This window comes from Grammomys surdaster, unplaced genomic scaffold (genome assembly GCF_004785775.1).
Source record: "Grammomys surdaster isolate TR1022 unplaced genomic scaffold, NIH_TR_1.0 254, whole genome shotgun sequence".
NCBI classification, from domain to species: Eukaryota; Metazoa; Chordata; class Mammalia; order Rodentia; family Muridae; genus Grammomys; species Grammomys surdaster.
The window spans coordinates 3037580-3060118 of record NW_021604695.1 but is presented as its reverse complement, the minus strand read 5'-3'; the positions used below and the strand labels follow the sequence as shown (position 1 = coordinate 3060118).

At 46.2% G+C, this 22539-nt stretch overlaps 1 protein-coding gene across 1 annotated transcript in view; it reads left to right on the top strand.

Moving 5' to 3' along the window:
* Positions 1–11569: 11569 nt before the first annotated feature.
* Efcab8 (EF-hand calcium binding domain 8) overlaps positions 11570–22539 on the top strand; it is a 65020-nt gene continuing 54050 nt past the window's right edge. The window contains exons 1-4 of the mRNA XM_028775301.1: positions 11570–11611; positions 13848–14013; positions 17683–17801; positions 19996–20099. Of these exons, the coding sequence (XP_028631134.1) occupies positions 11570–11611; positions 13848–14013; positions 17683–17801; positions 19996–20099 (431 nt within the window). The remainder of the gene's footprint in view (positions 11612–13847; positions 14014–17682; positions 17802–19995; positions 20100–22539) is intronic.

The following is a 22539-nucleotide window of genomic DNA, read 5'->3' as shown; positions in this document are numbered from 1 at the left end:
TGAAATGTGTCTTGCCTCCGATATAAGCTTTTAATTCTAGAGATAAGGTAGCTACATATCCATCTTCATCTGAGCTTAGATAGCAGGCTGAGAATGATTCCACTTTCTTACACAGGACTAATCTTTTAAACCCCTCCTGTTTTCAAGCTAACCAATCTGGCTTGCCCCTTCCTTTATCCTCCTTCCTCTGTCTCTTTTCCCTCCCTCCCCTTCTCTTCCTTTCTCCCTCCTTTTGTTTTTTTGAGGCAGGGTTTTTACTGTCATCCTGATTAGCTTCAAATTTGTTGTAGTCCTCCTTCCTCGTCCTCTTGATCGGTGGGATTATGTGTGTGTGCACCATCATGTCTGGCTTAAACTTCCTTATTTTGAATTCTTTCTTTTAAAAAAAAATTAATTACATTTTTCAGTCTTCCACCGTTTTAAATTCCTGTTACCATGAGAAGGTTTTCCTCACAGAAGCAGAAAGCCTGACCTAGCTGCTTAAGGCCGTTAGGAATGCAGCTGGACAGTATTTGGCAGATGATTTAATTGGAGGTAATTGTTTCCTTGTCCTGAAAATGCATTTACAAAGTCAATCCCTCTTACACTGGAAAGTAAAGTTGCTGCCTCTCTCTGTTTTGTAAAGTCCTACGCCTTTAAAAATGAGTTGAAAATGTATCTGCTCCTGTTTTTGTGTCTTGAAATGTTACAGAAGGTTAATTAATCTGATCTTGAGAGTGCCTACAGGAATGGCTGTTCTGGAGGCAGAGCTTCCAGAGCTTAGTGATTTCGTGAGGGTTATACTTGCTGCTGCCCCTGGAAGTTGATGGCATGATTCCATCCAGGATTATTCACAGTTTGGGGAAGAATCTGGCACCATCTGCATTCTTCATCTTTAAGAAGACACCCTGAAGGGATGTATGTTGAGTGCTGTCAGCTTAGAGTTAGTAGGTAAGAGGTGAAGTGGAGTCTGTATCCATTGGCCTGGCTTAGCTGTATAAAGCCTTAGTGTGACTAATTTAGGTTAGGGTGACAGTGCAGCTTGAACATGCTGTTGGCCAGGTCTGTGGTATGTTGAGGAACAGGCTACTGCAGATAGATTGGGATTCAGGATAGATTCTTCCCAATTTCTTGGGAGCTTGTTGGGTGTAGAACATTTAGAAGTTCGTCCTCAGAAGTTCTTAAGTTGGGAGATTATGAATCTGCATTTTAATATGCCCCTCAGGCGGCCTAGACCTGGTCTCTGCCTAGATGGAGCTTTAAGTCTTTAAGTGTTTTCAGTGAGACATCAGATGTGAGGGCATGGGCTCTGATGTTGGCTGAAGGGCCTCCCACTTGGCATGTTTTTTGGGATCAGAGGAGACTAACAGGCACGTGCATTATTTCATGGCCAAAAGTTGTTTTATAGATTAGAAAAAAAAAAACACAACAGGGTTTTTATGGCCTGAAAATTCAGGGCATGACTTTGGGTATTTTGGAAGAAGGACTGAGTTCTTTTATTGGTTCTTTGTCAGCTTGGTGGTTGGTGACATCAAGCTCCTCTGTCTTTATGCAGTTTTCATCCTGTTGTTCCCAGGTGAAGGACTAAAGACACGCTGTGTTTCATGTGAATGAGGAATTGATGATTCCCAGTTCACTGGTTTTAAAAAGACCATCCATGATTCAAGATTGTCCTCTAGGATGTAAAGTGAGGACAGAAGCAGCTTCTTTTGTTGTAACCATGGGTCTCCTCAGGGAAGTGTTCCTTTAAAGGTTACAGCAGTGTTAGTGTGAGGAGCTTTTTCGCTGATTTTCCCATAATTCCTGGTTTGCTTAGTTTACAAATCAGGCTGTGGGCTTAAAACTTGACAAGCCTGGCCAGATTAGCTTGCTAGTGTTTGTGTGACCCAAATCTTCCTGTTGTTAGCAGGGAGAGTGAAAGGAACTGCTTTCAGTCAAGCTAAATGATAGCTTGTGACCATTGTTCATGAATCACAGGTTATTTTTCTGTTACTTTTTGTGAGTGATGTCATATTTTACATTCTCATAGTTTATAAAATTTTAGAACTGAACAACATGATATTCATGTGTCTTCATTATGTTTACTGCTGCTTTTCATAGTGTTTGTATTCTAACTAGATGGGTAGGATTTTTTAAAAGACCAGGAGGATTCTGTGCTTTTACTGAACTGACCATAGAAAGAACCCTTGACCTAGATGGCTTTAGTGTTGCCTAGTTGTAACTTGTGAAGGTCAATCTTTTCTTTCTCTTTGATTTGAAGTTCTTGTAGTTTAGGGGCTTTCTGGTAACATTGTTGACAGATAGTTTCATTAATTTCATTGTCTAGGTGAGTGGGTCTAACTTTAGCTACTCATTTCTAGTCTCCTTAATCCGGAACCTTAAATCTTGTTTTGAGGCAGGGTCCATCTATTCCAGACTGTCCTTGCACCCACTATGTATTCTAGGGTGACTTTGGACGTTGGATCCTCCACCTTCTGAATGCTGGGATTACAGGCGTGTATTAGCATGCCCACCATCAAACCCAGGGTCTCATATCTGCTAAGCAAATACTTCATTAGCCAAGCTACATATTTAGCCCATGAGTGTTGTTTTATTTTGAAAATTTAAAACTGCTTTTGAGGATGGTAAGCTATGTGGTTTGTTTTTTTATTTTTATTTTTTATACAGACAGGTATAGATGACAAGTTTGTGTCACCTCACACCTCATTTCATTTTTGAGTGGGTTTCACTAAGTGGCCCTGGCTGGCCTGGAACTTGGGGTGTAGATTAGGTTGGCCTCGCTCACAGCTGTCCACTTGCCCTGCCTTCCAAGTGCTGGGATTACAGGTGTGCACCATCGTGCTTGGCTTGCATATTAAAGGTTTTGGCAAGTTACAGAGCTGAAAGATCAAGTTATGGCATTTTAGAATCCACAGTGAGGGGGGAGCATTGATGTTGCTGACTCAATGAAGGAAGAGGTGGCTCTGAGGGTCTGTGTCTGTGTCTGCTGGGGTTCCTGCCCGCCTGGGCCCTTTTGGTGATCAGCATGCCCTTGGATTAGATCATATTTTCAAGTGTATTCTCTAGTTTGTAATGTCTGAATTCTTCTCAAGTAGGCTTTGAACTTTTCCTGAATCATTGTGCTGAGATTTATCTAGATTTTCCGTCTATATGATTTCCCACATTTAAAAAAAAAAAAAAAACTTGAGCTATTGATTATATTTTGACTCTTTTGAACTTTTCCTAAAATGAATTCACTGTAACCAAGTCCGTTTCTCCTCCCACCCGTTTTTCTTCCAGAGAAGGGGAAAATTATCTCCTAGCATATTTTAGCTATATTAAATACTGATAGTTTAGTCCGTGAATATAGGATATAATTTTAAAAACCCTACCATTAAGTTAGTGTGTGTCATTGGAAAATTAGAAACTGTCATAAAAATCAACATTCTATAGGGACAAAACCAAGAAAAAAAATCAGTTTTGTGTTTTTTTTACTATAAAAATCTCTAGTTTCAGGCTGATGAGATGGCTCAGCAGGTAAAAGTGTGTGTACAAATCTGACAACCCGACCTCAATCCCTGAAACCCATGGTGGAGGGAAGAACCAGCTCCTGATAGTTACCTTCTGAACCTCCGCATGAGCCCACCTGAACTCCCCATACATACACAGGCCACACAGTTCTTACTTAATGTGTATCGTGTTTTGCCTGCATAGATGTCTGTGCACCATGTACATGTAGTACCCAAGGAGCTAGAATACAATTGGGCATTAATCGGATTTGCTGTAATTAGAATTAAGAGCCTTTTATGAGCCACCATGTAGGTACATCAAACTTGGGTGCTCTGGAATAACAATCGGTGCTCTAAACCACAGATTCAACTCTACACCCTCCACCACACCTCTTGCAAGTTAAATAAAAAAAAATTTTTCTAGCTTCTTCATATCTAACCAAACTCTATTTGATGGCTTTCATCCATGGGACCTTGCTTATCCAGCAGTATGTTGGATGTGTTGATTGGCTGTTCCCTGTTTAGGCCCAAGAGGGAAGTTTTGTCTGGTGGTGGTGTCTTGACACTTTGGTCATGTTCAGTTCCTTACACTCTGGTGCAAAGATCTGGAATCCATGGTCCTAGCAGAAGTCTTGCTCAAAAGACCTTTTACCAGCTGGTTCCAGCATTTCTGTTGTGGTGAAGGGTGATGAAAATATCAAGTCCAGGTCATCCTCTATCTCGGATGCAATGCTCTTACTGACTTTCTCTGCTCAAATAATGGGCTGATGCAGAAACTGGGGTATGTTTGAGTCAGAGAGCCTTTGTGATATTTGCTCTCTGAACTGGGAGAACCAGTTGCCTTTTTGGTTTGGAGAAGCTGCTTTACTGGGCTCCCTGGTTCCCTTGAGAGGGAGGAGGCTCTCTGGCCAGTGCTTGTCTTGTGGGTTGCTTTGTATTCACATTTGTCCTGGCTTTCTGCTGTTATGCCTGCCCTCTGTGAGCTCAATTTCATTAATAAAAGGTCTCAAACTGGGTGAAAAAAATGGCTGTGTTTGGTTTATGGGTTAGATTCTGACGTCTCCTTCATGGTTTTTTGTGTGGAATTTCCTCAGTTTCCTGGTTCTAAATTTGACTGGTTGACTCTGTGGTCAGATAGAAGCCCTCTGCCTCCGACTCAGGGATCTCAGCCAAGAGGTTACAAATGAAGTGAGAGTTGAAAACTGGTAGCAGTCTGGGTCAAACTTAGTTGTGGAGATCAAATCCGGTCAGGGTGAATGCCCTCTGAAAACTGGACACCTTGGCCTTCAGTCATTGGCCTGACTCTGGGACTGAGTGGGAACCAGAAGTATCTCTTCATTTCTGGGACCAATGTCCTTAGCCTTGAGCCATCTGCCTGACAACTGAATGCTGACCAGTTACAGTGTAACAAGTCAATTGTTCCCTTCCTGTGCTACCATGCCCCCACTTCCACTTCTGGATCTGTGCCTCCTTCTCTTTCCTCTCTCTATTCTGAACAGAACTTTGGTCTGTTAAACAGCGGGCGTGTCTTGAGATCTTACTTGTTCTCTGATTCTAAATGTGAATTGAATGGCCTGTTTCCTCCTTCCCTCTGGACTTCAAGTTCCTCTCCCCCCCACCTTCATTTCTCCTTTGTTCCTCTTTGGTTCTGGGTTGAAATGCAAAGGTTCCTGGCTGATAGGCAAGTGCTCTCCACTGAGCTGCGCCTCCAAGCCCTTTTCCATTTCTTCTGAGTGGTCTCTCTTGCCATTGAACAATATTGTAATCCCACTTGGTGCTTTGCCTCAGTTTATGACCACAGGCTCATGTTCTGTCTTCTGGTTAAATATTTCTCTCTCTTTTTTTTCTAACAAAATAAAACAAGAAAACAAAAAAACATATAGAAGTTGAATTAAGACAAACCAAAGGAAAAATAAAAGAACCACAAGAGCAGGCGTAAAAAAATCAGAGACCCACTTGTTGACACATTCAGGAGTCCTATAATAGCACTAAACTGAAAGCTATAGTGTCTATGCAGGGGACTCGGTGCAGACCTTGTAGGCCTGTGCTTGCTGCTTCAGTTTCTCTGAGTTCATAGGAGCTCTGCTCAGTTGTTCTAAAGGACCTTGTTCTGGTGTCATCCATTCCTATCTCTCCCACTCTGGCTTCCTCTTCTGTGGGACTCCCTGAGCTCTGAGGAGAGGGATTTGATAGAGACATCTTGTTTACTGTATTCCAAGGTCTCTCCTTGTGTAGAGTGTCCAGCTCTAAGTCTCTGTATTTGTTCCTGTCTGCTGCAGGAGGAAGCCTCTTTGATGATGGCTTAATAAGGTACCAGTCTATGACTAGCAGAATATCGTTAGAACTCATTTCATCCTGCCCCGCAAATGCCCCTCAATCCTAGTTGCCCCTCCCCATTCCCTCTCCCACCTGATCCTCCCAGTCTCATGCTCCTCCTGCCCTGCATGCATTTTACCCATAACATATTTTCCTCTCCCAGGGAGGTCCATTTGTCGTCTGTCCCCCCAACCCCCCAACCCCCAGTCCCCTTCTCGATACCTGTCTTCTCTGGGTCTATGGATTGTAGTTTGGTTATAATTTATTTCATAGCTAATATCCATATAAAAGTGAATATATACCATATTTATCTTTCTGAGTCTGGGTTACCTTACTTGGGATGATATTTTTTTCTAGTTCCATTCATTTGCCTGTAAATTTGATATCATTTTTATTAAACAGCCAAGTAATGTTCCACTGTGCAAATGTACCACATTTTCTTTATCTTTCTGTCGAGGGACACCTAGGTCATTTCTAACTTCTATTATGAATAGGGCAGCAATGAACATGGTTGAGAAAGGTCTCTGGTAGGGTGAAGCATCGTTTGGGTATATGCCCAAGAGTGGTATAGCTGGATCTTGAGGTACATGAGTTCCCATTTTTTGTGAGGAACTGCCATACTGATTTTCACATGGCTGTAAAAGTTTGCACTCCCACCAGCAATGGAATAGCTGAGAGTTCTATCTCTGTTCTGAAGGCAGCTAAAGGACTGGCTTCTAGGCAGCTAGGGAGAGGGAGGGTCTTAAGGCCCATGGCCACAGTGACATACCTACTCCAATGAGGCCACACCTTCCAATGGTGCCATTCCCTTGGCCAAGCATATTCAAACCACCATAGTCTCTCACTAAACCTGAGGTCTCTGTTTCAACTAGACTAGCTGGCTAGTGAGCCCCAGGATCCTCTTGTCTCCACTGACCCCTGCCTGGCTCTGAGGTTACCTTTATGTGTTCAGTGTCGGTCTTTTACATGGGTGTTGGGTATCTGAGCTCAAGTAAGTCCTCAGTCTTGAACAGCATGACTTGACCCAGTGAGCCATTTCCCTCCTTTTTGCTTTTTGTAGGTTTTCTGCATAGCTCAGGCTGTCCTGGAACTGACTGTTGCTCATGCTTGCTTTAAAATCACACATCTGGGCTAAAGAGATGGCTCAGTGGTTAAGACCAGTAGCTGCTCTTCCAGAGGTCCTGAGTTCAGTTCCCAGCACCCACATGGTGGCTCACAACCATCTCTAATGGGATATGAAGCCCTCTTCTGGTATGGGTGAAGGCAGAGACAGTATATATATATATATATATATATATATATATATATATATATATATATATAATCTTTAAAATCACACATCCTTTCCTTCAGCTGGAGTACAGGTATGTGCCGCTCAAATCCAACATGCCATTGATGTGAGTACAACCAGTTGTGTCCTGCAGTCTGGGTTTGTGGTTTTTTTTCCCTCATGGTTTGATTTACACCTGGCTCTATCATCCCATCAAGACACACCATCTACCTCTGTCATGACTGATGCTATTTATTTATTTTTGAACCGTGGGGTCATGTAGCTCAGGCAGGCCTCCAGCAGAGGATGACCTTGAGTTTATTATCCTCCTGCCACCTTACCTCTTAAATTTTGGAATTACGGACATTCACACACTTAGTGACTGTTCTACTGCAGTGAAGAGACACCATGACCAGGGCAGCTTACAAGAGAGAACATTGAGTTGAGGCTTTCTTACAGGTTTAGAGGGCTATTCCCTATCCCTCATGGCAGGCAGCATGGCCCTGGAGCAGTTACCAGTGGCCCACGTCTTATCCACAAGTTGCAGAAGGCAAAGAGGTACAGTCCACCAACTGGGGACCAGACATTCATGGATATGAGCCTGTGGGGCTACTCTCCACCACAACCACCACGTCGGGTTTTATGTAGTCATGAGGACTGAGCCTATTGGTTTCATGTGTGCTAGGTAACTCTGAGTGTCCTCCTTATCTCTATGGATTAGCTAAGGGTTTAGACTGACTGATAACAAAGCTTACCCTTATAAGCATACATACACATTCTGACTTCATACAAGTCACATGTGGACTGTTTTGTAGAACGTTTGTTTCTTGGTGGTAGTCTTCAATCCTTGTTAACCTTCAACTCCTGGGAATCCAGATTGACTTCTTGGGAGTATGCCCCTGTCCCCAAAAGGGGCCCAAACTTCATCTCCATTTTGACAAGGCCCGCTTGTCTGGGGAGAATACCCCCACTCATCATAATTCGTATAATTTTATGTTACATTTAGGCAAAAAGGACCTGCCCTGGGCCCAGAACTTTAGGGGAATCTTTCCTATCTTGTCTTTTCTCTGGCTGTGTCCTACTTAACTAGAGGAAGATTTCAGAAGCTAAGGAGACATGGCCACCCAGAGCCAACCCCCTATTTCATTCTGTGAACATTAAGACTCAATACCAACCACCCTGCCCATGTCAAAGAGGTATCTTTAAATCTTAAAGATTGCGATGAACCTTTTTTTTTTTTCAATTAAAAATTAGGTTGTGGGTGTGGTGGCACACATACATAGTAGTTCCAACACTTTGGGGGTGGAAGGGAAGAGTATCAAGTCATATATGGCCATCCTTGGCTATATAGGGAGTTCAGATCACCTGGATGACATGAGACCTCGTCTTAAAAACCAAAAACCGGGCTGGATAATTGACTCAGCGGTTAAGAGCACTGACTGCTCTTCCAGAGGTCCTGAGTTCAATTTTCAGCAACCACATGGTGGCTCACAGCCATCTATATAATGGGATCAGATGCCCTCTTCTGGTGTGTATGAAGACAGCGACAGTGTACTCATATATAAAATAAATAAAACTTAAAAAACAAAACAAAAAGCCTAGATCATTAGATCTCTGATGCCACTCCTGTTACTGGCAGCTCCTAGCATTTGCTTCTAGCCAGTGATAGGCAGAACCAGGACAGTCCTCATCCTCGATCACCAACTCCAGTGGTCACCAGTGTGCATTCTATAGCTCCACAGAGAATGAAGATGAGCGTTTGGAAGTAGAAAACAAAGCCCAGCTGGCTTTGGGCCTCCAAACAGGAAAAAGTTGGAACTGAGAAGCAGGCTTTGGGTGAGTCTGACAACCGCACTGTTTAGGAGTAAGATGGAGCCCAGCGAACCACCAACACTGACGAGATCTCTGGCCAACCAAAAGGGGATCAAAAACAAGGGCCCTGCCAAGAAATCCACCCCAGCTCCGGAGAGAAGACAAAGGGGACACTTCCAAAACTAGAGGCGTTAGAAGAAACCAGCTCTCTGTAGTCCTAGGCGAAGGAGCAGGAGAAACCCGCCTTCCCTCCATCCCCAGCGCTACTCCTCCTCCCATGGCCCCGCCCCTCTCACCTACTCTTGCCTACCAGTTGCAGGGCTCTGCTGCCGCAGTCGCGCAGTCGCGTGGGGAGCAGTTTTCCTCCAGCCTTTCCTACCCACGTGCACATTTGTCCTTCCCAGACAGTGTTAACGCCTCGTCTCGCACAGCTGTGCCTCCTGAGCCCCTCCCTTGGAGACATTGTTCTCTGTGGCCCTCTTTGCTTCTTCTCTGCTCTTCTTTTCATAGAGGAGCTGGGAGTGTGTCCCGTTCCTAAAAGGGCTCTACACAAGGTCTGAACTGGCATCAGCAGCAGGCTGGACAGGGCAGATAATGCTTAGACCCCAGGATGTCCCCGGCCAAACTATCACCAGCTAGGGCTCCCACCTTACCTAGTGCCTTAAACTAGGATGGGCAGATCCTTTGGGGTACAGGAAGAAGGATGGATTGTGGCCTACCTATCTCCCCTTCACTCAGGATTTGGAAGCTAGTGCGGTGACAGATGTAGGCAGATATTATCCATCATCCATCCAGTTGAGGTCCTGTGACAGCTGCCTAAGGCATGCTGGGGCACTCTCCCACCCCTACTTCCGTGCTGCTGGGCTGTTTCCCTTCATCCACTGGGATACTCATAGCTAGGAGCTAGCCCTACCCCATCTCTTTCTCTTCCCCACCTCCCTTTTTTTCCCTTCTCTCATGAACTACTTTCCGGACAATTGTGTTGTTTTTCCTTCAGTGTTCACACTTAGACACCAACCACTCCTGCTGCTGCCAGCACCAAACATTCATCTTCAACCGTCTGGTTCTGTCCGCATTGCCTTCCTCAAGGTACTCTGTGGGAAAGGGGGACCCCAGTGCAATGGGTTGCATTACCAACCATCTTGGTTTAAGGGAAGGTAGGACTCTCCCCCCTTTACACTGCCACAGAGTGAGATAGAGGGCAAATGTTGGTGACCAGGGGTGTAGGGGCCACCTCCCTTTGTTCTGAGAAGGTGGTTGTTTAGCCCAGCCTGAAAAAAACAGTTTTTTTCTCTCTCCTCCTCCCCCATCTCTCTGTGTGTTAGAGGACAGGTGCCTCCACTTCCGAATCTGCCACAGATAACTGTCATTAACCTTAAGGCACACTTCCCCAGGTCTTTTCATTTTTTATTTTATGTGTCTGAGTGTTTTATATGCATGTGTGTCTGTGCACTGTGTGTGCAGTGCTCAAGGAGGTCAGAAGAGGACATCAGATCCTCTAGAACAGCAGTTGCAGCCAGTTGTGGGTTGCCATCTTGGGTACTAGGAGTTGAATGCAGGTCCTCTGCAGGAACTTTTAACTGCCGGGCCATCTCTCCAGTCCTACCAGGCCCTTTTCAAGGCACGTGCCAACACAATTCGTGAAGTTAACCGAAATGTACTTACAGATGTACTTTTGCATTAGGTTCCTGCCGTTTTCAGTGGCTCTTTTTCAGTACCACATCCTGTCTTTTGTGTTTCTCTTTTCTGTTCCTTAAATGTATTGATGCCCCAAGCTTATCAATCCCCAGATTTCTAGAGATTCCAGTTTTATTTTTAGCTGAGTGGTCATCACAACTTGCTTCATGCCTCCGTCCCTCCATGCTCTCTTTTCTGGAGAAGTTTCTGCCATTTCCCTTAGTTACCCTTAGTTTTGAGTTGTCAAGACACCACAGGGGAGGACAGTGGCCAGTGTCCCTCCCCATTGCCTTTTCTCATGTGCTTACTGCCTTTCTTCCCACTTGTGTTCTCCTTGTTTTTTTTTTTCTCACTCTTTTCACATTCCCTTTCTTCCTGATGCCTCCTAGGAACCCTGTGGTTCAGGGTCCACTTGTGTCTTATGTGTCAGTCCCATGGGTATGACAGTGTCTTCTCCTTCCCTGCTGCCTATTCTGCTCTCTGAGAACGCCTTCCAACTCTCATCAGTTCTGGGGACCCTGCTGGTCTGGTGCCCCAATATCTTAACCTCTTAGAAACATGCCCTTTACGTGAAAGAGCTCTCCCCATGTGTTCTTACCTGATTCCACTGGAGAAAGTCCTGTCCCCAAGGGCCCTGGAGGTGGTTGGGAGGTTGTATGCAGTGGAGGATTAGATGCGTGTCTACCTCTGAATCTGCTTCTCTCAGTAGTGAACGGCTTTTGGGATCACCACATGGCTTGATAAGCCTCTGGATTCTACAGATTCTGGATTTAAGCTAGGAGTAAGCTCGAGAATCTTCATGGCTTAAGTGGGCCAGTTTCTTTCATCAATTCAGGAAGGCTCCACTGTAAACTTACAGACGGTCTCAGTGGGAAGGAGGCTGCTCATGAGATGCTTACTAGGAGGAGCTGTGGACAAGGGCAACCATCATCTCCTGTGACTGTTTCCAACTTTCTGTGGCTTGGCTAGGTTGGGTCTGTGGACTTGTGTTAAAGCAACTGTGACTATCCATTTTAGGCCAAGACTAATGTCTTCTCAGGAGTCAGGAGAGAGCCCTCAATCTCAAAAGGTAAGAACCTAACAGACTGAAGGAAGGGAGACCACATTTGGGAGCCACACAAATGTTCACTGGCTTCCAAAATATCACTAGCATAGGTCTGTTAGCTTCTGTATCAGGCTTGCAAGCTTAGAAATGTATAGGACCAAGTGGCAACTTAGAGGAACCTAACAAGCAGGCCATTCTCCCCTCCCCTCCTCTCCTCTTCCCTATCCCCTCCCCTCCCCTCCTCTCCCCTCTCCTCTCCTCTCTTCTCCTCCCACCCCCTCCCATATTAAGGATAGAGCCTAGGTTTTGTTTTTGCTAGGCAAGCCCCCATTCTTTTTTTTTTTTTTTTTTTTTTAATGTAGTGTTTCACTGTATAGCTCTGGCTGGCTTGGAACTCACTATGTAGAGCAGGCTGGCCTCAAACTCACACAGATCTGCCTGCCTCTGCCTTCAGATGCTGGGATTAAAGGTACACAAAGCTAGGATTTCATTAGGAGCCCAGGCTGGCCTCATATGTGGCAGCCCTGCCTCAGCCTTCCAGGTTCTGGCTGGGATTTCAGGTGTGGCTTTCAGAGTCACACATTTGCTTGGTTTCTTTAAGAGCACAGCACGGGCCAAATGCCTCACACATGAGCATATCAATTCACAGTCTGTTCATGGCCTGCCAATACTTGATTTTGTCCAGCAGAGTGGCAACAGTGGTGAGGTGGATTATATATGTTGTTATCAAGCCAGCATTATCTGTTCAGTGCATGGGACCAGGTAATGTAGAGATAATACAAATTATGATTAAGATAACTGAATGTGTCTTTCCCCTTCCTAAGTCTCATTCCGAGATGTCATGAGAGTCATCATTTATTGTAAAGCCACTTTCCTGGGCTTCATGTGGCTTTGTGTGTCATTTAGGTCTTCAAAACTCTGCAGTCTGGGTGCTGTAGATTTCTGTGTTTTCGGGTGGAGAAATCTGTGTCTCAGAGAGGAGATGAGAAATGCCCTAGATAAAATAGCTTATAAGTGGGAGAGCTGGGTGTAATTCTAACCCAGAGCTCAGGACTCTGCAGCCTTGGGCTTCCTCTCATGCCTGCTGTCTGTGCATATAGATGGGAGACACGCCAGAGTGGCAGAAATTATCAGAGCCTGGGGAATGCTAGGGGTGGTAGAGATGGCTTTCAACTGCATGTTAAGGAATAAGCTCCTCGGAGAAAGTGCTGGCTGAGTGGGGTTTAGCCGTGAGGAGTCCTGTGCATAGCGTTCAGTCTGAGAAGTCGAAAATCTGCTCTGTCAGACTGGTGGGGCGCAGTTGGTGTGCCTGGGACCTGGCGTGTGCCTTGGAAGGAGAAAGCTGTTAAAGCTAGGTTGTGAACGGCTTTGGATGCTAAATTTAGGAATGGGGAGTGTGTCAGAGCCAGGCAAAGTCAGGACCACGTTTGCCTCCTGGGAAGACTGACGGGTATCAGTGTTGAGAGTTGGATTGGAAAAGAAAGGCAGACCCTGGTCTTGTAGAGGACTCTCTGTGCTAGAGCCTGTCATAGGCTAGAGTTTGGGGTGAGACAGGGGCTGGGAGATGGCTATCAGGAAGAATGACCTAGAGGAGTATGAGATGGGGCAGGGAAGAGAGGGAAGGGCTGAGGCAGTGCTGCCGTTCTGAACCGGCCTTGAGTGGATGGTGTCAAGTCTTCTTGCTGTGTGAGGCAGGATTGAATCTTTGCTTTGTTCCTTGTTGGGCTCAAAGTGTCTGGTGCTCAGTAAACATGTGTAGATCGTGGGGAGTTAGTGGACACTCATAAGAGCCCAAGCATGTTTGCCCCTTTGGTGGGGCTGAAGTCCATTAGAGAGTTAAGCTTGATGGTATATTCCTGAAATCCCAGAATTTGGCAGGTCAAGGCAGAAGGATCTCAAGGCCAGTTTGGGCTGCCTGGTGAGACCCTGTCTCAATAAACAAAACAAACAAAAAGTTAAAAAACAAAACAAAAAATGAGCCCATGTCCTCTAACATTGCTGACCCAAGCACAGCATCCATAAGAGGATAGTGGTTACCTCCCCATCACCACAAGAAAGGCCTTAGACCTTTCTTCATCTTCTTAGGATTGAAGTACGTAAGGAGTAGTAAAGAAACCTTATCACTTTCAGCAGTGAGCAACATTGTGCACTTAACCACTTAACAGATTTCCCTTTGCATAAGATGTGCTGACACAACACACATTTGGCTCAGAGAACTCAGTTCCTTAGTGCCTAGTTCTTGTGGTCATATATGTCCCAGATGACTCAACCAGGTGGAACCCAGGAGAAGGAGACCTCCAGATCCTTTCCAGTGACAAGTTCCATCAGCCAGAACAGTGAGATCAATCAAGGCGCCCAGCAGTTTTCCGAGATGCACCTGGCTGACCTACAGAAGGTGTTTGAGAAGGAGGCAGATGAGAATGGAGGTACAGCCATGACAAAGGCTGGTTTCTGTGACTCCTGCCTGGGTATCAGGGATGTGTGGAGGGAATCAGACCCGGTGCATTTTTACATCTGGTGTCTTGTTTAAAACTTCTGTCTGGGTAAGTGGTACAAGGATATTGAAGGCTATTTGGGATCTAAGACTATTTTTTAAGATCCCGCTAGTCCAGATACCCAAGTCTACCATTCAGCATTTTGGTGGGTTTCCTCTAAGCATTTCTAGTCTGTGATTTGTTATCGATTGCTGTGTGACAGTAGCCCCATGGTCTTAGTGGCTTAATTCAACATGTGCTTATGACTTCATAGATTCTATGAGTTTGGATCAAGGTCAGGGCTGAGCTGCCTTCCTGGTCAGGACCTCAAAAAGCTGCAGTTCCATAGTCAGCTGGGGCCATGTCATCATCTTGGGCTTGATTGGGGAAGGACTTACTTCTGAGCTTACATACACTGTGCCGGAATTCAGATCCTTGAAACTGTGGTATGGTGACCTTTCATTTCTTTCTGGCTGTTTGTTGCAAGGAGGTTGCCTTCAGTTCCCAGAAGCCATCTCATAATGGCTGACCATGTGGGACTTGCCAACATGGCAGATGGCAAGGCTTGAGCCAAAGGCAGAGAAACACTCACAGGAGTCACAATCTCATGGCCATGGGACTGTAGGCAATGGTGTGATGCCCTGTTGTCTAGGAGCAAGTCAAAGGTCTCATCCCGAGGAGGATGGGACCACAGGAGAGTCTATGGGTCTCTGTAAGTATCTCCAATCTTACTCTTCAGGGGTAGAACATCTTCTGAGCTGAGGAAGCATTTCATACCCAACTGAGCAAGCATTAGCTTAGCCTCCCTTACCAAGATGTGCTCAGAACACGTCTGTAGCGTCTGGTTGGGTAAAACCAGCTAACATAATGCACATTTTAAAATAAAGTGTGAGATATCTCATAAAAGCAAGAAACAGGAATGAAATGGGTTTGCATGTACACCACTGTAAAGTGGAAAAATCCCTGAGCTGGGGACTATGTGTTATTACAGGCCTTTCTTTTTCACTTCCTTTTTTATAGCTGAAGGACTGGGCATGGTGCCCTGGAGCCTCCAGGACAAGCCTTACTAATGGGTCTAAGGCTAATGCAGCTACCCCTCTGTTTTGCTTATTTACATTGCTCGGCTGTAAATGGTGTTTTGAGGATACCCTCTGCACGCTAGACCTTCTCCCTCCTGGCAGCTTGGTTTCTGCCCTTCGGAATGGTACTCCTGAAAGTCAAGTGGGAGTAAAGGCATCTTCAGAGTTGCTAGACTGTAGATGTTAGTGCTAGGTCCATCCCCTCTCCCATTCACTGGACTTTCACATCTACACGATAGTGTTTGGAGAGAGAAAGAGCGAGTGGGGAGAGACCCAGAGAGAGGAGACAGAGAGAGACAGAGACACACAGAGACAGGAAGTGAATGTGCGCATGGCAGGGCTGGAAGTTGACATCAGGATGGCTTCTGCTGCTTTTCACCTTATTTGTTTGAGACAGGGTCTCTTCACCAGATTGCAGGCTTGTTGTTTTGGCAAGGCTGGTGGGCAGAAAGCTCCCAGGATCTGGCAGTCTTTGTCCTGCCCAGGACTGGGCTACAGGCATATGCTGCCCTGTTTGGCGCTGAACATCAATTCCTGGGATTGAACTCACAGCCTCATCCTCATCCTTGCAAGGCAAGTGCTTTCCCCTGAACTGACTGACTTCCTGAGCTTTTTTTTTTTTTTTTTTTTTTTAAATCATCTGGCCATGATGTTAGTTTGGGGAAGGACACAGGCTGGCTTTTCTGTTTAGACACCTTCAGCAAGGCTATTGAGGGCATGAGTGGCATACTATTTCCCAGGCACCTGGACACCAGTACTGGTGACAGAGAGTGAGGCCATGTCGGAAGCAGGGGTGGGGGTGGGGTGGTTCTTGCAGTGTGGGAGGCCCTCCTTCCCCTCTCCTGAGGCTTTGCAAGGGCAGACACAGTCCTGCTTCACCCATCTCTGAGAAAGGCCTGCAGTGCCCACAAACTGCCCTTGTCCCCATCAGGGCATGGAAGGACTATGTCACACCACTCACAACACAGAAGCCTCTTGGCCCCAGCTTTACACACTTAAATGGGCGTTTCTCCCAGCAAGTCCTTGTTGCTTTTGGGCTTTTGTTTGACTCTCAGTCTAGTGTGACAGGGACAATGGCATGGTGGTGGGAAGCTCATGAGCTCTGGGGACAGATGCTGCTATTCTTATCTGTCACTACCAATCTACTGGCTATATGACTGTGGACAGGTTTCCTCAGAGCCCCTCTTATGTTGCCAGCATTCATAGGGTGCAGAGAATAGATCTGTCACTTCCTAGTGCCCAGAGAAACACTTGGACCAGTGTTTGTTGAGTGATGGAAGGGATCTTGTGTATTCCCAGAGGTCATGGTGAAGTGGGAGACGCAGGAAAGTCAAACATTGGGATTGGCAGCCTCTTAGATGCTCCTTAGGAAGAAAATCATCCTGGTGGAGAGAGTGACTTGAACTGCAAGGAGGGGCCATCCATGCTGTGCAAAGGCCTTGTGGTGGGTGCAGAGAGGTTCTTATGGCTGGAGCAGAGTGTGAAGAATGTGGTAGAAGATGATGCTTGCTAAGAGGAGCCAGATACTGCATGGCCTTTCAGCCACGGCAAGGGTTCCAGTATTTGAAGGGGTTTTAGAAGTGATTTTTGAAGACAATAATTATATAAAAAAAATTAGACTGGACCAATTGACACCTTTGCAAACAGATTTCCTTAGAGCTATAGAGGCCGGTTCAGGGAGAAAATATTTTATGCTTGTCTTACCTCTTCCTTCTTCCCCTATCTCTCCCTCTAGGCAAAGGATGTTGTTGTTATTATCATTTATTATTATTATTATTATTATTATTATTATTATTATTATTTCTTTTGACACAGGGTCTCATGTAGCCCAGGCTGGCTTTTAACTTGTATAGCCCAGGCTGGCCTTGGATTCCAAACCCTCCACAAGCTGGAATTACAATCATACACCATCATACCTGACTAAAAATTTTTGTTTTCATAAATTGCTCTTAAAAGATGTACTTAGTAGGCTACGGGACAGCTCAGTGCTAGAGCGCCTGCCAGCGTGTTTGAGGCCTTAGGTTAAGGTCCATGGCACCTGCTCTCTGTTTCTTTTCCCTGTGCAGCAGTTGCTGCTCCTCATTTGCACTACTGCCTCTGTTCTGTGGAGAGTTGTTGCTTTAGTCTGTATCCCTTGATGAGAAGAGGGACCTGGTCTTTTGAGAACCTCTGTCTACCCTCTCTCCTGCTCTGGGGTACACACAGTGGCAGGTGTTCATGAGGAATGACTGAGTGTGGTCAAAGATGATGGGGTGATTGCAGAAGCATCAGGAATCAGCGGGCCTGCACTAGGGTGGATGCTGGAGTCCTGAGGGAAGAGTAAACAGGGGCAAGCTTGTCACTGATGGGGGGGCTGGGGGAGGGGCTGCCTCCTAAGGTAACTCACCTCTGGCTGGAGTTCTCACATCTGCCTCCCTTGAGGGGTCCAACTGACAATCACAAGCAGGTAGCAGTGAGCATCTGGAGTGGGGGTGCCTGCAGCCTGTGTCCTGTGAGGGCCATGCAACTTGTACCTAAGCACTGATGATCTTCTCTCTCGAAGCCCTGAAAAAGGAAGGCTTCATCAAGATCATGAAGGGGGTGCTGAACAACATGTCGGAGGAGATGCTCGAGGTGCTGTTCTTGAAGGTGGACTCAGACTGCAATGGCTTTGTCACCTGGGTAAGGAGGGGACTCTGCAGCCTGCCACAGGAAGCTGGGAGAGGCTAGAAAGTCTGGTCTGGTTCTCAGTGGAGCAAGCAGAGGCTTGAAGATGGGAGGCAGCAGGAATCAGAAAATCAGTGTGCACTCTGGTTCCAGTTGGGGTGCTTGCCAGGTGGAGGGAAGCTTGGTGTCTCTGAATGATCTTCCTTGAGACTTCTGTGAGATGGACTCACTGCCCCCACATCGAGACTTTCTCATTAAGCTTTCCCACTGAGGTACAGCTAGCTCTCCTCTACTTCAGAGCCTCCCATCCAGTGTGGGGGATCTTTGTCAGTACCATGACAGATCATGGCCTTTCTTGTCACTCAGGAACAGGCATGCTTGTGGCTGTTGAATCCAGAACTGTCAGGTCTTCATAGTGTAGTAATGATGCTAACCATAAAGAACTCCCAAGGTTAAACAGAACACATGGCGTTAAGCCTGTAGAAATGTGCTGAGCCTTGTCGAAGAGACTGATGACGTAAGGTGACGCTGAGGCACCATGCCCAGCACTCTGTGTCTTCTCCTGTTGAAGGCTCACAGGATCCAGAACAGGTAGCAGCTGGGAAACTGAGGCGCAGAGCCATTGGGAATGTTGTTTTAGTGATACAGAGCTGGCTACCAGCTGAGCCTGTGTTCGGACCCAGCGAGTATGCCTCAAAGGTCTGTGGGCTAACTGCCAATGAATACCTCCTCGTGGTTTGGGTATAATATTCCCAGAAATCTTTGTCCATCTACACAATGGTTCTTGCCACGTTTTGTTGTACTGAGGACCTTAGGAATGCTAGGCAAGCGTTCTACCATTGAGTTACATCATAGACAAGTGTTCTATCATTGAGTTACATCATAGACAAGAGTTACATCATAGACAAGCGTTCTACCACTGAGTTACATCATAGACAAGAGTTACATCATAGACAAGAGTTACATCATAGACAAGCGTTCTACCACTGAGTTACATCATAGGCAAGTGTTCTACCACTGAGTTACATCATAGACAAGTGTTCTACCACTGAGTTACATCATAGATAGGCAAGCGTTCTACCACTGAGTTACATCATAGACAAGTGTTCTACCACTGAGTTACATCATAGACAAGTGTTCTACCACTGAGTTACATCATAGATAGGCAAGTGTTCTACCACTGAGTTACATCATAGGCAAGCGTTCTACCACTGAGTTACATCATAGACAAGCATTCTACCACTGAGTTACATCATAGATAGGCAAGCGTTCTACCACTGAGTTACATCATAGACAAGTGTTCTACCACTGAGTTACATCATAGACAAGTGTTCTACCACTGAGTTACATCATAGATAGGCAAGCGTTCTACCACTGAGTTACATCATAGGCAAGCGTTCTACCACTGAGTTACATCATAGACAAATGTTCTACCACTGAGTTACATCATAGACAAGTGTTCTACCACTGAGTTACATCATAGACAAGTGTTCTACCACTGAGTTACATCATAGACAAGTGTTCTACCACTGAGTTACATCATAGATAGGCAAGCGTTCTACCACTGAGTTACATCATAGGCAAGTGTTCTACCACTGAGTTACATTAGCATCTTCCCTCCCTCTGTCTCTCCTTCCCTTCCTCCTTTCCTTTCTCATTGTGATGAGATGTTTTCCACATTGGTCTCCAACTCTTGGGATCAGGTGATCCTTCAGTCTTAGCTTCTGAGTAGCTAGGACTAAGACATGTCACTATCCCTGGTTCCTGTTTCTTGTCATAGCTTCATATATTTGGACCTTGGCCATGTTTTAGTGAGGCTGGTCACTGGAGGCCAGAGTTGCAGATATTTGTGGGGTAGATGTACCCACATAGCTGTGGAGCCTTAACTTGGTCATGGGTTTGGACAAATCAGACATGGTGCCTCATGGATTACTTTCTCTGTGAAGCAGAGGTGACCAGGAGCTTTCCATGGGCGGCCAGGTGGCATGGCCGAGGGGTGCTTAGTGTTACACACCATGCTTGTTCCATTTGAGATTCAAACACAGGCTGGTTGCTTAGCTAGTTCCCCAGTGAGTACAGCCTTCAGAGTCACTTAGAGGGAGCTGTAGAGGGACAAGGGAAGACAGTGTATGCTGGGTTTGGGACCCTAAAGGCAAATGTTAAAACTATGCCAACATCTTCTTCCCTTTGCTTTGTCTTTCTGAGACAGCAGAAGTATGTGGATTATATGATGCGTGAGTTCCAGGGCAAGGAAGAGATGAGGAAGAGCCAGTACCGCCTGCGCTTCCACCTTCCCATGACCGTCATCCCCCTGTAAGAGCCTCTTCCCTGAAGCTGGGGTGTGATGGAAAAGTGCTAGCACTAAGCCTGCAGGGTGCCCCCTCCTCAGTGCATGAGCCACCCTGCTGACCCAACCAAGGTCCTGGATGGCCTCTTGTCCCTTCAGCTTGCCCTTCACAATCTGTAGGTGGTCATGGTGACAAAGGTAGGTGGCTTGTCCCCTTATCACAGTTGAGGGAGCCAAGGCTGGGAGAAGCCAGCTTGATGACTTGCCCAGGCTAACAGGCAGAGAGTGGTGGGGCTGTTCTTCACGCTCTTCCCCACCTCTTCTGCACACTGCAGGTCTCTCTTGCTTCTCTTTGGCCAGCGCTGAGTGGATCTGGCAGTTTCATCCCCAGAGGCACAGAAGGCTCACATACGTGCAGCTGGAATTCTCCTGGGAGGAGCCTCCTTGGCCAGGCTATGAGGGCCTTGTAGAGCCTTGTTGACCCTCTGGAGGGGGTGGTGGTTGGAATTTAGTGGCCCTGTTTATCTTGACTTTACCTGAGCTGCTACTCTGCTTGTGGCCCCCTCACCCACGGTGTCCCCTGGAACTTGGACCTTGGAGGACTTCTGTAGCTGATGACCACAGGAGAAGAGCAGACATTTGATATCTTGTTTAATAGAAGTTTTACAGTTTTGGGAACCTTTCCAGAGAAATGAAAGCACTAGAAACCGTGAACCCCAGATGCTTGTGCACTAGGTTTGAGGAAGAGTAGAAAGTTATGGGAAAATTATGTATTCACTCTTTGAGACGACATGTAGCCCAGGCTGGCCTCTAACTCCACACGTAGGTTGAACTTTTGATCCTCCTACCTCTGATTTTTTGAGTCTTGGATTATAGGTATGTATCATGTGTACTAGACAAGCACGCATCCAACTGATCTAAATCCCCAGTGCCTCAGGGAAATCAGACAGAGGGAGGGGTAGATGCAATAGCTGGAGGAGACCTAGCCAGCCTGTCCACCCCTGTTCCCCTCTGTGTCCTTGGCCTTTCAGAAGTAAGGTTGTTGCTGAGAGTCGTGGTGCACACCTGGAATCCCAGCATCCAGGTGGTAGAGGCAGGAGGACCCAAAGTTCAGGGTCCCTGCCACTACACAATGAGCTGGAGACCAGCCTGGTATACACGACAGCATGCTTTAGGAAAGAAAAAGAAAAAAAGATTACATCCACCTGGGATCTTACAGCCCAAACGAGCTGCTTCTCAAACACCTTCAGCTGAAAATATTCAAGAGTCCAGAGTGCCACGCTTTGGACTGGCATGTCTCAAATTTCATTAAACTCTTTCTTTCTATGCTATGGCCCTGTCTCCTCTGTCGTCGTCCCCCTCTCTAACACCCTAAGGACAAGGGGTGGTTTGTTGGCTTGCAGTGGTTCTTAACCTTCCTAATGTGGCAGCCCTTTAATACACAGGCTCTTTATGTTGTGGTGACTCCAACCATGAAATTATTTTCATTGCTACTTCAGAAGTGTAATTTTGTTACTATTCTGAGTCATAATGTAAATATCTGATATTCAACCCCTAAGTGGGTCGAGAACCACAGGTTGAGAACTGCTGGCTTGGAGCTTGCCCCTCTGTAACAGGGCTCTTGAGCTGGGCTGCCTGTTGGACTCTTTCTCCTTTTCTGGAACCACTCTGGGTTAGAACACCAGCAGCCTGGGGTGTGTGGCTGGGGTGTTGGCTCCTGTGGAGCAGTTTGGTGAGCTACGTTTGTGGTCTGTCCAAGGAGGCTGTAGGTGGCTGTCCTCAGAGAGCCACACCCAGTACAGGCTATGGAAGAGCAAGATCTAGAGTTTGTCTTTGCCTTGGGCAGGTAGGCTGGAGCTTTAGTGGAGAAGGAGGTTTAGTGGAGATCATAGAAGAGTCGCTTGTAAAAAAAAAACATGGTTGGGAGTTAACTGAGGAGTAGCCAATTAAATATGAATAATGAGAGGTTTTATAACTGTAATTTTGACATGAATACTTGGCTTGATGTAGCTTCACTGGTCTTTCTGTTTCTTCAGATCTCAGGAATGTTTAAAATCTGCAACAACAACAACAACTACTAAGAAAGTCTCAGGACACTTCTTATCTGCTCTCATTCACTTCTGCAGCTTACAAACCCAGAGGGCTCTCGGGTCTGATGGAGAAAGTAGCCAGAATAGCCAAACAATGTTTAATTAATTTTACGAGAAGGTGTCTTTTAAAATTCAGCTCTCCATTACTGGATCTGGGCTGAGCACACACCTAGCACCCCACCCTCTTGGATCCCTTCACTGTCCAGCAAGGGAGAGGCATAGTTACCTCACGGATGAGGAAGCTGACTTCCCTAAAATGCCATTCCCAGGGCTGGGTTAGCTTCACAGCTCCCTTCTCTAATCCTCACAGTCCTTAGTCAGAGTTGAATTGACGGGGAGAGAGAGAGAGAGAGAGAGAGAGAGAGAGAGAGAGAGA